The sequence below is a fragment of the Erigeron canadensis genome, chromosome 1 (assembly GCF_010389155.1).
Source record: "Erigeron canadensis isolate Cc75 chromosome 1, C_canadensis_v1, whole genome shotgun sequence".
NCBI lineage: Eukaryota > Viridiplantae > Streptophyta > Magnoliopsida > Asterales > Asteraceae > Erigeron > Erigeron canadensis.
The window spans coordinates 50,111,174-50,128,036 of NC_057761.1; the positions used below are offsets into that span (position 1 = coordinate 50,111,174).

The window sequence follows — 16,863 nt, forward strand, 5'->3', positions numbered from 1 at the left end:
AGAATGAACCTTAAGGAGAAAAGGGAAAGAAGATTTTTTTTTTTTTTAGTTTCTTTTTTTTTTGAACTTTTTTCCTTTTTTTTACCTTTTACTTTTTCCATTATCTCTTTAATAAATCAATTTCATATAAAAGTTTTAAAAACTTTTTAAACATACATGTGTAGTAGGTGTTGGAACATGACCGTTTATTAGGTGAAATAAAAAACCGTAAGTATTGTCATTTTACACTTTTGATGGGTTGGTGCGTGAATCGATATTGATATGTTGTTTGTCTACAAAAATATTTACTTTAACAAATTATGAGGATTGAACTTTGCTAGTAACAACAATAATATATTGGGTAAAGTACAAAAATTGTCCTTAAGGTTTGTTATATCTTTGTTGTTTTTACAAATTTTATTATTATATTGCTTTTTTAAGTTTTTTTATTCTTTAGATTTTCTTGATTCAGACATTTATTCAACACATTGCCTGCATTATTTAATTATATTTTATTTACGTACATATACAATTATGAATGTTATAATATGTATAAACAACCAATCACATATTTTTTGTTATTTATTTATCATTACGTATAATGGGAAGATATATATGAAGTAACTTCTTCATATATTTTTAACTATGAATGAATTTTACCACACTACAAAATCTAACTTTTAAAATAAAAACTACATATATTGCCTCATAGAACGGGAATTAAAACATCGTTATCCTTCCCCATGTGAGCATAGTTGATCAAAATTTAAGGATCTATTGACATGCAACTATGCAAGTTGAACATAAAGGATTTAAAGCTTGATTTAATCTTGAAAAGAAATATTGCCGTTGCATGTGACGTCGTATTGCTCTTCCCACCCAATAATTTTCTTTGCACAAAAATTATTTGGTCATTTTTCAATTTTTTTTTAACAAGGATATAACTTAATTGTCATCTCTGAAAACTTTAGTTTTTATGAGCATGGTATCTGCGCAATGTGGCGGCGAACCGACGATGATGGTGGTGGCGACATCTATTGGTGTAGGTAAAAGTATTTGATTTAAATGGGTTAGTAAATATATTTTATAATATAATAGACTACTGGTGTAATTTAATATTAAGGGTTGATGGTGTTTAATTCATTAAGAATATTTTGGTCAATTCGCATGTCCCATTTTTGTAAATTTTCAACATAGGGGTTATAATTTTTATATAGTAATATAGAAGTATAAATATAGATATAGTTTTATTGTTGACCCTAGATATTGTTGGCTTTCTAAAATACTACCCGCAACAAAACATTATGTGCTGTTTTAGAAAGGTAAATGAGTCAGGTTGTTTAATGGGTTATCTTACAATCCGATAAAATTGGTACAAGTAGTGTCATGTCTAATTTACACATTACTGTGTGATTAAGATAAACAATCGATCATCATTCCATGCAATTTACCACAAGGAACATTTGACCACAGGCTTTTAGTTTAAATAAGACATGCAATTAACGATGTCAATGGATCAGATCGATGTGAATCAAATATTGCTATATCCACATCCATTTACTTCTTTATCATCTATATTTGTATCCATTCAAAATACGAGTAGAGAATTGCTAACTAATGCCCCCGAGGCACGAGACCAGGGGGTCCAATGCTTCCCTCCAAATTTAAATTTTGTCATGTATTTTTAATTTTTTCATTAATTTTTAAAAAATTTCTATAGGTTTTTAACATTTTGCCCTCTTTTAAATTTATTTTTCATAAGTTTTCAGTTTGCCTCATTTGGAAATTTTTTCTGGTAGCGCCTTTGCACGAGACATCAGTTAGTGGGTGTATAATTGTTTCCGTGTTTTCTAAAATATCGATAAACGTAGTTACTTGGTTACCTTGTGTAATCTTAGGCATACGTGTACGTAGGAGGTAGAGTTATGTCGTTAAAAAAGAAAAAAAAACTCTTGATGGACATGGAAGTGCTGAAATCTCAAATCTAGACTTCTTGGGCCTTTTGATGAGTCACTAAAATCTGAATAATAGCCGAGGCCAAATAGCCCATTGGGCTTTGTCATGATAACCCAATACATGTATGAAAAATCACAAATGTAGTTCGGTTCATTACTTGCTCAATTGGTCGTATGAGAAACCAAGACCAATAATTCTTGTTTGGTTTTGTACGAAACTGACCTGTAGAAATGAAATAAAATTTGAGATAGTGTTCTACAACACAAAAAAATTGCTACAATAACCAAGTAGGAATTTTGCTTACCTGTGACACCTTCATTTAACTTACAAGTAGTAATTTTGTTTATTTGTCAATTTATTAGATAAATGGTCACTATTTAAATTTTATTTGTATGTACACGATTCTTGATCCTAATCCCAAACCGTAATAGTGTAATACTAACACATACATCCCATAACAATTAGTACTACATGTAATCATCAATCCGATCTATTTACAATCTTCCCACAGATCTTTCAATATAGTTTTTGCTTTGATTATTTCTACCATGGAATTGAAGATAATATGATCCTAAGTTATTAAATTTTTATTCTCTGAATCTGTATAGTTATATATTTTGATGTTTACTATGTAGCCTGGGTCATAGTCAAAAGGAAACTATGATTGTCCATCTACTATATGTAAGAACTTTGGTTTCCATTTCAATCTAAACCGTCTTAGAATTTCATTTGCAATGTATATCATTGTTCTTGAGAGTTTATATACGTTCACATTTAAATAAATTGGGCAAGTTATTTAAATTTGGTAGTTGCACTCAATTTATGATGCTGATTAAAAAAAAGTGGAAACGAAAATTGTGGAGCTTAACTTATATTACTCTTTTTTCAAACAAGACCCCCTCATATGCTACTAAATAACTTAAAACCATAAGTTTTTTCTGGCTTTCTAATAGATCCTCAAAGCCCATTATCGACCAGTCTAAATGGTGTTTCTTTAATTTATAATTTCGTGTAATACCGTTTGTACTCTTCTAGCTACTCGCTAGCTTCATGTTAATAAAATTTCGATTTGAATGTTAAAAAAAATAAATTATATTACCCTGTTTAAAGCACTAGTATGATGTTATAAATTTAACTTTCAAGATTAATACATCTAGCTAGCAAAAGAGTACTGTATTCAAAAATAGTAGATTTCAATTTGTGTAGATTTCAATTTGTTTAAAACTTCTATTAACAATAGTAGATTTCAAAAATAGTACTGTATTCAATTTGTGTTTTCTTACTCCTTCTGAGGAAACTATTTTGAAGTACATTTATCTTGGATAGCGATCTTCGATCGTTGAAAATACGTTACTAGTAAAGCAGGAGGCATATTGACTATAGAATAATTGGATTAAATGTCAAGATTCAAAAATTTTAATTTTTAAATATTGATCATCGATTTTAATCTGATAGTTAAGATCTCTAACTTTACCAACAAATATAACTTCAACTTTAAAAAATTTCAATCCATTAATTGTTTCAAATATCTATGATAAAATGTTTTCTTCTTGTATAAAGATACAAATTTGTTATGTTAGATAATAATCCATTCTAATCAAACTTACATTGCTTTTCAATATACTTTTACTTTTAAAAAGTGATATCGAAACAAAAATTTAATTATAAGTTGTTTTTAATTTCAACAACAATTATTAGTTATTTAATTTGGAACTATGTTTTATCGGCCAAGTTTTAAAACTTGTAACAGTATAAAATGTAATACCACTAACCTACTAACACGTCGTTTAAAAAAAATGAAATCTATAATATCAACCAAAACATAACAATTTGCAAGATAAGTCAAGTCTTGGTCATTCACCCATTCTCAACTTATGTATATTTTAGAAACAACATTCTTGACTATGAATAATGGCTAACGAATCCATATCTGTTTGATATTTTGCCAAATACTGTAATGTATATAAATTGTTCCGTAGTTGTTCGAAATGATTCATCCTTTATTAGTTATTAGAAGGTCATGGCAAATTAGCAATAAAAATGAAAAAGAAAAAAAAAGAGAGCAAATAGGAACAAATGTGTTGCCATTTGGTCCAAATAGTAACATAGGGCTGAATCGTATGGTTTGGATTGCGATTTGGTTGACTATTTAGCTAACCCAAAAGCCGGTTAAATTGAAATATCAAATCTTTCACTATCTGAGTTTTGTTTTTCTCCTATATGATACTCCCTTCGTTCCGTCCCACTAAAAGTGATCATTTTTGAATTTTCAAAGTTTTTGCTTCGTAACTTTGACCTTAAATATTTTTATTTATAATGTATAAAATTGATGAAAATTATATAAGTTGATAGAGGTTTCAATATGTTTTCATTGAATATAACTTTTATCAAATATTATATAATGCAATAAATAATATTTATGATTAAAGATACAAAAGAAAGACTTTGACAAAATAAAAATGAATACATTTAATGGGACGGATTTAATGGGACGGAGGGAGTAATTAATTGCATTGAGTAGCTATAGTGGTTTACGCAATAGGCTTAGATTATAATAACAAATGTAGAATTATTTACATTATCCACCCAGGTTAGCATTAGTGATAATAATAGAATAAAAACCAAAATTAAGTTGTAATATTCCTAATGAACAGTATTATATTGACTTCATATCTCTATAATATTTGTGTTAATGATATTATTATTTGCATTATTGCATTCACTTTATTTCGTGCAACGTAACTATAGCATTCAATTTAATATATAGTCTGGTCAACTTATACTAGCTACTTTAGTCTCAAATTTAACTTCAAAATATTAATGAATTTTCAAGATTTAATGTTCATTAGATGCAAGCAATGTTTATGCTACGCTTAAGAGAAATTTTTGTCAGGGCATTGAGCAAGTCGGAACCATAATGAAGTTTTTTTTTCAATACGATATTAACTTAAATTTTAAAGGCTCATATTTTTAATCATGATTTAAAGGTCAAGATTTTATCTTATTTATTTTTTATTTTAATACTTTTTTTACAATACCCAACCCATATATATATATATATATAGAGTTAGGTTATTACGAGAACTAAATATTTGTCAAGAACTGCGAGAACTATTTTAAACCATTAGATGAGATTAATCAATGGATAGGAATTAATATGCATTTAAAATAATAAATAAATAATTATTAAATATAAAAGGGTAAACATGGAATTATAAATTAATAATAATAAAAAAAAAACAAACAAACCGTCTCTTCCAAAACAAATCTCCAAAAAATTCGGCACCCACATTTAATATAAGTAGTTATTTGATTTCAAAATTATTTAATAATTGTCAAGATGAAGACTCTTATCCATCGTTACGTATACATTTTTTTATTTTATTTTAATATTTGATAACATAACTTTATTAAATTAATTAATAATAATATAGGATTTATGAATAGGTTGTTATATTTAACTTTTAAACATAAAAATCACAAAAATAATTCATTTTTAGAAACTATAAATTTTTGGTTAGTACACATGTACATGAACATGTTCACACATGTATACGTACAATTTATCTTTTTTTACAAAGTTTGCTAGTGTATTTTTAAAAAAATCATATATGAATTGTGTTCGCATGTAGACAACTTTAATTAACACATGTGTACGATGATGTTTACATGTATACTTTTATTTATACATGTGTACGATGATGATCACATGTAAACAACTTGTGTATGATGATGTTCACGCGTAAATAATTTTATAAAATATGGCTTAATATGTATATAAATTGTAATACACTTTTTAATAAATTATTAATGTGATTTACGTTTAAAACTTTATATTATATAATTGTTAAGATTTTATTAAACGATGAGACATAAAGTGTCAAATTGTAATTTATTTTTAGCATGTTATTCATTAGTAGTACAATATTAGGAACCATTTATAAAGAGAACACGTAAAAATTGTTTTTCTTGCTATAGATATTACATTTTAATCAAGTTAAATCTTTTGAACTTTTATTTACCAGGTTAAAAAAAAAAAGTTTTTAAGAGTGCAGAACAAAACAAATGTGGGAAAAAATTAATTAATCTTGTTATCTTAAAAATAGGGAAGCATAACTTATGGAGATATTTAAGGGGTTCAAGAAATTAAATTAGTATTAATTGTCATATAATTATTAAAGTACAAAATTATCCTTATCTAAAAAGGTTCTCACAATTCTTGACATTTTATTGGTTCTCATTTTATCTTTTTACTATATATATATATATATATATATATATTTGAAAAACCTATTTCAAAATAAAAAGTTTATAAATGGATGTCATCAAACGATACAGGTTTATGCTTATAAATTCTAAGGTTAGACTAACGACTAACCCTGAAACTCCAAATCCAAAATGCTACAGATTGCTAATTTGAGAAATATTCTAAAACCTTAACGAGTCTTCAACTTTGCTTTACCCCTATAATCTGAGAGGATGACAAAAACATATGAAAAAATTATATTGCTTTTTTTTAAAAAAAAATTTGTTTTGTATCTTTTTAAATAGGTTTTCATCAAAAAGAATAGATCATAAAAAATAAAATAATAATAATAATAATACAAAAGTAAAACTTTAATGGTATTCTTGGTTCTCATCATTGTTATATTCACTATACACATATAACAAAATAATAATGACATATATAATAATAAATGCATTTTTGTAACAATTATTTTTCTCGATACAATTTTCATTAAAAAAAACTTTTTTTTCGTAATTCAATTTTTTTTTCTCTTTTTCATATCTACCCAAGTCAATAATTGACGTATAAATAAAACTCTAAAATTCTTAATAATCTTTTATTAAGGCAAACTACACAAATGATAGCTGAAGTATACTCGAAATTACAATTTTGATACCTCACCTGCATGACACGTGACTTGACTTAACGGCCTGATAGATGACCGTCAGCGATAGGTATGGTCAGTGTAAGTTTTTAACAACGATGGGTATGTCTCGCGTGATTTTTAAATTGTAGGTATGACCAGTGTAATTTCAAACAAACATCGGGTATGATTTTTGTAATTTACCCTAAAATTAAATGTCATTGCGGTGTTGTAATGTTGACCGCAACCACATGTATCAAATGGCTCTAAGTAGCCTCTAAACATGTCTTTATCCCTTCTTCGTTAACTAACTTGAAGCAATCCATACGTGAATCTCCTCTGACAAATTCTATGAAATGATAAATCGCAACCAAAAGTTTTAATGTTGTCTTACTTCGTCGGCAAAAATGCAATTTAACAAATAAATGAAACAATGTCGACCCCAATGTACAATTATTAATCATAGCAAACTATTTTTGTCCATGTACAATAGCATATTTAAAGCTCTTGTCATTTAATTGCCAAGACAAAAATAGTTTGACCTCAACCGGTAGCCTTCAGATTCATTGGTGTTTATTTGTTTCAAGTAAAATATTCAGTTATCTACTTATCTATCATATTACAATTTAAACCAAGTTTGCAAGATCAATCTATCTATCTATCTATCTATCTATCTATCTATATATATATATATAGGGTAACACTCCGATAAGAACACTTTTAAAATAAGAACAGTGAGAACACTTAAAAACATCATTTTGATGCATTAAAAGTCCATAAAACTAACATAGTGTTTATCTAATTATCATTATTTAAGTGTTTAACAACACATTAATCCGTCAAAATTGAAAAAATCACGTTTTTTGTTTTGTGCATCCATCTTGGATGCATATTCATCAAAATGATGCTTCCAACAAAAAACGTGATTTTTTCGATTTTGACGGATCAATGTGTTGTTAAACACTAAAATAATGATAATTAGTTGTGCACTATGTCAGTTTTATGGACTTTTAATACATCAAAATGTAGTTTTAAGTGTTCTCTTTTGTTCTCATTTTAATCTGGTTCTCATTTGATTGTCACCATATATATATATATATATATTTAACAGTAGTGGTGATTGGACTCAGCGGCATTGCCTCTTCATCGTCCGGTAGAGATCGACCACGGCACCAACACAGTCAATCCGAGGGCATGACTGGCAGTGGAAGTCCCACAACCGTTCTGGGGGAAACTATCTAAATGTCAGAGAAAACCCACATGCCCCCAACTCATTGGCAATGACTTCCCAATATGCCTTTCAAAGGTTTCGAACCCGTGACCAACATTTGGCCGAAAGACAAAAAGAGCATTAAATATTCAGTTGGGCTAAATCTCAAGAATGAATCTTTATTAATTTTTTCTTTCTTATACAGTAAGTTCCGATACTTATTATCTGTGGATTAAACTATTTTTACTTTCATCCTAGTCTCTTATACAAACATGTGCTACACCATATATCATTAGAAAAAACTCAGCATACAGTTGTTGGGTCGGGTCCAATTGTCCAAACTCCGAAGGACCACAGAATAAATTTTTTTACTAAAGTATGATATGGATAACGGAAAAGTGAATATAAGATTGTCTGACATCTAATCTTAGGTGTGAAACCCTTCACATAATTTTTTTAAAAATATTTTTATTAATGAATAAATGTTTGGGCCTCATAAATTTTATGGATTAAAAAAATAATATGTGATTATTCCATACATAAATTTAGATACCTAACAATCTTGTATTACCATCCCTTATGGATAAAGTATATATATATATAAAATAAGAAGTGATACATTATTTAAAGTAACAGTGGATGAGCTATGTGGTGGTTAAGGATGGCTATGACAACCTCACACCGTTTATAAAACTCTATATTTCTTGTATTTTCTATGTATTTTATTTGATTTTAGGGCAATTGGTAACACCAAACTAGTGTAATTGAATTTTGTAGTTTAACTTGTTAACTGTTCGGCGACCTCAAAGTCTAAATCCGGACTTCGCCACTGCACTGTAATGTATTAATTAAACATGTTAAAACTGTAAGAAGTAAATGAAGTGAATGTTAGGTGAATCGTTTATGTACACGGTTTTAAAATGGACGAATATAAGCATAAAAAATCTTTTATATAAATCATAGATAAAGAAAGTTTTCTTCATGAACTTCGTTATTTGTTGGCTTGCTCTGATCATATACATACTACATGTCCTATTTAAACTAGGTACTGGTATTGGTTTACAAACATTTAATTTAAGTATATACAAAAATAAATATAAGTCTAATAAGTTGAGTTTTGAAAACATGCTATATTCATGATACAAAACTTTTAAACATTAAGAAAAAGGAAATGAAACAACAATCATACTATCATAGTATTGCTTTTCAGAAAAAAAAGAAAGAAAAGAAATTATCATAGTATTGTGGAAGAATGTAGAAGGTGTAAAAGGATAAAACGGTAATATGAAAAATTTGATTGATAGCCGTTGCAAATATTATTATGTGTGTATATTGTGAGTAGTCGCTATCAATAACGGTCAGAAAAAGCACCGGCTAATTGCCCACAGCCACTCGTTGCTTTTTTCTTTTTATTTTCTTCTTTGTTTTGGGTTTGGTTGAATGGTCCCATCATGCATACGTTGTCCTCTTCTTTCATTTCCTCCTGTTCTATAATTTCTGAAGTTAGACTAACATAACTTATGTTAAGCTAATTTTGACCTTTGGATAAAAATTAAAGGTCAAGATTCAAAAATAATGATTGAATGATTGAATCTTAGCCTTTAATTTTCAATCAAGAGAAATCAAGGGTTAAATATCCCCAACTTAACTCAAATTATAAAAATAACTTGAGGGAATCCTTCCCCATATATGACTACTGTACGACTATATCAATACAACCCACCTTTTTGAGATAAATATACTAACTAATGTGGTATAATTTGTTTTTTTGAGCATAGATCAAAATAATGTGGTATACATGTATTGTTCTTTATGTATGATAATAATTTATCTTTTTTTTTTTTTTTATAAAGATGTCTCATTTCAAGAATTATTAACAAAAAAGATATCCTCTAAAAAAAAGGCTGGACATATTATTATCAATCAATAAGACAACCAATAATGTGATGCCACTCTGTACTGGATAATAACACAAAGACACAAACAAACAATTCAGAATCTGTCAACAACATCCCTCTGCACCATTTTCCAGAATAATTAAAACAGTCTTATACTTAAACATTATTATCATCTTTAACCAATCATTAAATTCCATAATCACAAAATTACTAAACTAACCAAACACCCATTAATCTTTTAACTTCAACACCACTTCCTCACCTATAAAACACCCTCTTCTATATTCTTCTCTCTTCACAAACTCACACCTCTTCCAAAACAAAAACATAGAGTGAATTATATCTATATATATACCAAGAAAGTATACATCTTTGAGGAAAAAGAATGGAGGGAAAGGAAGAAGATGTGAAGCTAGGAGCAAACAAGTTTCCAGAAAGGCAGCCAATTGGGACATCAGCTCAAGACAGGGACTACAAGGAGCCACCACCAGCACCTTTGTTTGAGCCAGGGGAGCTATCCTCATGGTCTTTTTACAGAGCTGGGATTGCTGAGTTCATTGCAACTTTCTTGTTTCTGTATATATCTGTATTGACTGTTATGGGTGTGGTCAGATCTCCAACTAAATGTGGGACTGTTGGTATTCAAGGGATTGCTTGGGCTTTTGGTGGTATGATCTTTGCTCTTGTCTACTGTACTGCTGGTATCTCAGGTATATATCTTTATTTTTTCTCACCTTAGTACTATTACTTTTTTTCTTCTTCATATTTTAGTTGAAATTTTGTATGAAGTGTGCTTTTTGTTGTTTTGAGGTGATATTTTGGTTTATGTTAAAATTATGGTTAGTGATTAGTACTTGCTAATTTAGTCTTTGCCATATTTCTTGAAATCTCCTTCAAGTGTGCTTTAAGTGTTCTAAAGTGAGATATTACCTTTATTTAAATTTAAGCCAAGTAATTTGTGACTACTTTAGATCTGGGTCTGCAGCTTAGTAGTATCACTAGTAGTAAATCCTTGGTAAGTTACCTACTCAAATTCCCACAAAGAGTGTGTATCTTGGCGACTTGGTGTATTTAAGTCACTTTGTTGTTCATATATTTAACTATGTATGATTAGAAATGTAAAATGTCACTTAGTATATGACTAAGTAGTGCTTCCTGAATCTTGACTGCATGTTACTTTGTATCCTCCTATTATCTTAAAGATCTATGTTTGGTTGTTTGCTCTCCTTTTTCACAAAACCTCCTCAGATTTTAAGCCTTTAGTCTTTACATGGATTTATAATTAAACATGTTGTTCATTGACATAAAACAGGAGGGCATATTAACCCAGCCGTGACATTCGGTTTGCTATTGGCAAGGAAGCTGTCTTTGACCAGGGCATTATTTTACATGGTGATGCAATGCCTTGGAGCCATCTGTGGTGCTGGTGTGGTCAAGGGATTCCAGGGTGATGCCAGATTCACCACACAGGGTGGTGGAGCCAATGTTGTAGCCCATGGTTACACCAAGGGATCAGGTCTTGGTGCTGAAATTGTTGGCACTTTTGTTCTTGTTTACACTGTCTTTTCCGCTACTGATGCCAAAAGAAGTGCCAGAGACTCTCATGTTCCTGTATGTATACTCTTGCCCTTATAGATTAACAAAATAAAAACATGACGAACTCGAACTAATTATGTTGACATTGATGTTTTAATGTAGCTTTTGGCTCCTCTTCCAATTGGGTTTGCGGTTTTCTTGGTTCATTTGGCTACCATCCCCATCACCGGAACTGGGATCAACCCTGCAAGAAGTCTTGGAGCTGCGATTATCTACAACAAGGATCACGCTTGGGATGACCACGTATGTTGTTCATTTCATAAAAAATTCATTTACATTTATTTCACTAATTTAATCTACAAATTTGTTGATTACTGTTTACTTAATATTTGCAGTGGATCTTCTGGGTTGGTCCCTTCATTGGAGCTGCACTCGCTGCCGTGTACCATGTGATCGTCATCAGAGCCATTCCCTTCAAGAGCAGATCTTAGTTTCTTTTATTTCTTCAAGTACGGATTGTTGTTCTGTGTTCAATGTGGAGTTTTTTGTTTTTCTGTTCGTTCGCTGTTAATGATTGTGTGTAAATTATTTACCCAATAGGGGGGGTTTCATTACTTTCTTCTTTGTTGTTAAAAACTTTATAAGACCATGCAAGGAAGAATATGTTTTTGAGACATCTGTTGTGTGATTTTCTTTATATTCTACTTAACTTCGTGTTAGGGAGTGCTATAATAGGACGGCCAACCTAAGGAGTGGGTTCAACCCGGACACAACCCAACCTGCACTCAAAAAGTCAAAACTTTGGGTTGTCAAATGCAATGAACCAACATACCAGGGCTTCCCTGACAACCCAACAAGTGAGCCAACAAGCTATAAAAAGCTTATGGCTACAAAATCATACAAGTGAATATAATCGTAATTTACAGGTATAGCCAACAAGCTATACTTGTGGATCAACAATTTGAACTTGATTCTGCGGATCATATAACATGTGGATCATATAATCACTTATCCAAAACAGCTAATTGAACTTGATAATACAAAATTATGATCAACATACTACGGCTTCCCTGACAACCGTACTAGGGCTTGTGGATCATATAATCACTTTTTCAAAAACAGCTAATTTGAACCAACATACTAGGGCTTCCCTGACAAATGTATAGCCAACAAGCTATACTTGTGGATCATATAATCACTTTTTCAAAAACTAGCACTTGATTCTGTCATGCTATCACAAATATCACTTTGGAATGATTGAAAAATGTATCTTGTTTTTGACACAAAATTAGCTGTTGATCTGCATCAAAACATTGATGATAGATGCCACCAACTTAAGTCAGCTTGTCATTACAGTCGCTGATTTCTACTTTCTATGATAATGCATTTTTTGTTTAGAGCTGCTGCCCTAGAACCGTGCAAGGGCCGGGGACCCCTTGACCACCTCTATTTTGGTTCCAAGAGTTTAATCAATTATCAGAGCTTGCACTCTGCACCTCCTGACACATCCAATTCAACTTATAATACTTGAGGCACACTAATATAACTCTGATATGGTATCTATAACATACCTAAAACTTGAAGCTTTTTAAATGAAGATGTAAAAGATTGGGAAACCTACTTTTCAGAAATATGAGAAGTAGGTTATAAAAGAGCCTGGAGAGATTACCACCTTACGATTTACAAAAGCAGGCTGATTTTGTATTTCTATTAGTTACAGTTAACATGATTTGAGTCCTATCTAGACATATATAAATTAACACAGCTAAATTTGTCTTGATAAGAGTAAGTGACTAATCATGTTTGGTAATTATAATACAAACTTACTCTTTCATTCGATACAATCCTCATACAAACATCATCTATCCTTGTTCCATTTACCTTACCTTATGCCAACATGCCAACAAACAACACAAAAACTATAAAGATGCTCAACAATGTAACGAAAAGATTGTTCACAAAGGATTTGTAACCTGATTACTTTGGTTGAGTCAACTCTAAGCTGAACTCCCACAATTTCTTGCCCAATTCTTGATCATCCACATATTTGCCTGTTTTTGATATGTTACTGTCAGCAAAATATTCGCCACTAACGCCCTTCACTTGTGGATGCAATGATACATAGCATGTAGTCGCAGCTCCTTGCGGAATATTCTTCATGAAACTGAAAAGTATCCGGCTGAAGGCAGAGGCGATAACCCCTTGGTTACGTGTAAGATTTGTTTTGATAACTCCAGGATGTAACGAATTCACAGTCACATTTGCGCCTTCTTCCTGATTTTACAAAGATAAAAGTGAATTTAAGGGCTAGCTCAGAAAATCAAGTGTTTCTATTCTTTTCTAATACACTACTTTTTTCTGGGGTAAAGTTTAGTTTCCCCCCATAACAATTGTCAAACTTTCTAAATTTACGATTTTAGGTAACATTCAACCTTGACCACACGTAGTGAGTTTCTCAGTCCAGGTCAAAAACAAAGTCAACTTGGTCATAAGTAATGAGCGTCAGATGATTTGACCCAAGACCTATATCACTTTAATAGTTTTTGCAAGTTCCAGGTTTTTTTGGAGTGAAACCTAGGAAAAGAAAATTACACCAAAGGTACTCGTCTGTTTACACAATGACCCTATTTCTTATTACTGAAGTATTGTATCACATCTTAATTAATCAACAACCAAAAAATGTTACAGAAATTCACCTTGAGGCGCCTTGTTAGCTCCTTAGCGTGCAATGCATTAGCAAGCTTCGACTGCCCATAAGCATAGAAAGCACTATAGCTGAAAATCAAGGCCAACGAAATACAATGTGAACTTGGGTTCCATTTCATATGTGGGTGTATCAGTTACTGATAGTATATTAATAATTCTATGTAAAAATACCTCTTTTCGTCGTTAATCTTGTCAAACCTAATTCCTTCACTGTAAGAATACTTATGGAGCTCTGAAGAAACAATAACTATCCTTCCCTCCTTTTGGCATTTAATTGCAGTGTTTTTAATGGTATCCAACAACAAGTTTGTCAAAAGGAAATTACCTAAACCAAAAATAAAACATGATCTTATTAAGATATTTTAATTATGGTTCTGCACTGCATTTACAAAACACAAACATACCGATATGGTTAGTCGCAAATTGCAATTCAATGTTGTCTTTTGAAAGAGTAAATGGAGTAGACATGATCCCTGCGTTGAGACTAGTTGCATAAAGCAGACGACAAAATTAGTCAGTAAAAAGCTTTCAAATATTAAAGTCTTTAAACTTTTATCAAAGAAACTTTTTATACATTAGGATGTTCAAAGGAAGATCCTTTGAAATGTAGTCAGATGTGAACTGTCGTACAGATGCCTGTGAGCTTAGATCCAACTCCATCACATCGAGTTTTGCATTTGGGATTTTCTCACAAATGCTTGCTTTGACTTTTTGGCCAGCTTCAACATTTCTAACTGCCATGATCACATGGACCCCGCGTAAGGCAAGTACACGGGCTGTTTCTAAGCCAATACCACTCGTAGCTCCTAAAAATCACATAGATATTGTCTGTCAGGTTAGCCATATAATAGTTGTAAAACACCATATATTTTAGTTTGATTAGCAAATGACACCATCAAAACTTAACATAAATTTGTTATTAAAACTTCAGCGTGATCATGTTTGCAAACCGATATAAAATTGATAATCTCACAAAAGTATATGTATTATCAAAGTAAAAACACAGACTAAAAATCGTTTGTGTGAGATCCATGATGTTTGACTTTCTTTGAAATTCAGCAATGTTTTTGAATCTAATTGTCACACAACCACTTGGTTACAGAATCAGATTAAATGGAAAGTAAAGGACCAACAGCTGTCTAATGGAAGGTAGTATGCACTATGAACAAGTTCACGAAAATACTAAGTATTTCTCATCTCTATCTTACTCATACCCTCAATCAAAATTACCGTTGACGAACTTACAGTTAGAGTTTTATGTTGGAAAAGGTAGGCAAATGTAAAACTGATCACGAAATTGGTACATTCTAATATTTTTTGTTGTTACAAGCTCTGCAATGGCTACTTTCTGTTGTTATAAAAGTATTCTTGTTTCTGTCTGCACACAATTATATAGTCCACTGTGAACATAATATGGGTCAAAACAAATAAGTCTGAATACAGTAAAGTCAGCTAAGTCAAATGTAAAAGCTTATCTTCAAATTCTGTTAGTAGTTAGCGTCAATAGTCCACACAGGTAATGGTAATTGGCCAGCCCAATAGTTGAGTGGGTTAGGAAGTCGATAAAATAACAATTTTGTAATGTTTATCACTACTTGAGTGGTCAACTAAAAACCAAATTTTCCCCTCTGGCTATTATTTAGTCAAATTAAGGTTTCAACTGGAGCTATTCTCTAATTGATCGAAAGAGATTAAAATGATTGTCAAGAAAACAACTTAATCTATATAAAACCACATCGCCTTCTTTCCAACACCTCTAACACCACCACCATCCTAAAATTGACATAAACCGCCAAAAGGAACTAAATGGCCAAAAACTATTCGCTTTTACGCAGATACCATACTAATTTGTTGTAGAAGACTTAACGAACTTAGCCGTATTTTAATAGTTAGTCTTTTTAAGAAAAATCAAACAACACATACCCATTATGAAACTTGTAACAATTTTAAATCAAGCACGTTATATACATCATATCTTAATTTCATATTTAGCCTTGAAATTACCCAAATTTGCATTTAGCAATTCATTCATATATGCAATATATATATAGCAAAATTGTTGTACAATATAATTAAATTGATAAAAACTTGAAAGCAAAGTCAAACTTTTGGACTTACAAGTCAACCCCATTGACAAAGATCTCTAGAAACACAACAAAACAGAACAAAGAAAGAGATTAAGGATACATATAATATACCAGTAACAACAGCAGTAAGACCAGTTCCATCAATTCCATTAGTAACATCTTCAGCTTTTGAATTTGCTGAAAACCCTGATGCCCCTTTAAATATCGAAAATATCCACGTCATATGTATATATTTTTTTTCTTGATTCCACAAACAGAGTAAAGCGTGTATTGTTTTACAAGAAAGAAAGAAAGATGATAATGATGATGAACTTTTTGATAATGATGATGAACTAATGATATATAGAGAGGGGAGTTACAAAAGTTTTAAGACAAATATAAATTACAATAAAATGGGAACACATTTTTACAGAAAAGGTGGGTGGGTCGCCCGCGTAACGCAACGACCAAAGATAATATATGGAAACTTTGGTGGGAAAAGTAAACATTAAAAATGTCGATACGCACTTTACATTTTGAAATTTTGGACCTCGTTTATGTGGCTGTGTTTTTTATTCTAGTTTTTTTTTTTTAAATGATTAATCCTCTTAACCAAATAGCCTAATAATCCTTTTAACTAT

At 30.8% G+C, this 16,863-nt stretch overlaps 2 protein-coding genes across 2 annotated transcripts; one reads left to right on the plus strand and one right to left on the minus strand.

Annotated features, from left to right (window-relative positions):
* Nucleotides 1-10,194: 10,194 nt before the first annotated feature.
* Nucleotides 10,195-12,124, plus strand: LOC122586151 (probable aquaporin PIP1-4). The gene is made up of 4 exons (XM_043758257.1): nucleotides 10,195-10,624; nucleotides 11,227-11,525; nucleotides 11,613-11,753; nucleotides 11,846-12,124. The coding sequence occupies exons 1-4, from the start codon at nucleotides 10,300-10,302 to the stop codon at nucleotides 11,939-11,941; spliced, it is 861 nt and encodes a 286-aa protein (XP_043614192.1). The 5' UTR covers nucleotides 10,195-10,299; the 3' UTR covers nucleotides 11,942-12,124.
* A 1,128-nt stretch (nucleotides 12,125-13,252) lies between these two features.
* Nucleotides 13,253-16,682, minus strand: LOC122586150 (short-chain dehydrogenase TIC 32, chloroplastic-like). The gene is made up of 6 exons (XM_043758256.1): nucleotides 16,355-16,682; nucleotides 14,731-14,962; nucleotides 14,561-14,640; nucleotides 14,328-14,481; nucleotides 14,147-14,225; nucleotides 13,253-13,724 (listed from the first exon to the last, which is right to left on the minus strand). Exons 1-6 carry the CDS (start codon nucleotides 16,464-16,466, stop codon nucleotides 13,428-13,430), a joined length of 954 nt encoding a protein of 317 aa, XP_043614191.1. The 5' UTR covers nucleotides 16,467-16,682; the 3' UTR covers nucleotides 13,253-13,427.
* Nucleotides 16,683-16,863: the final 181 nt, after the last annotated feature.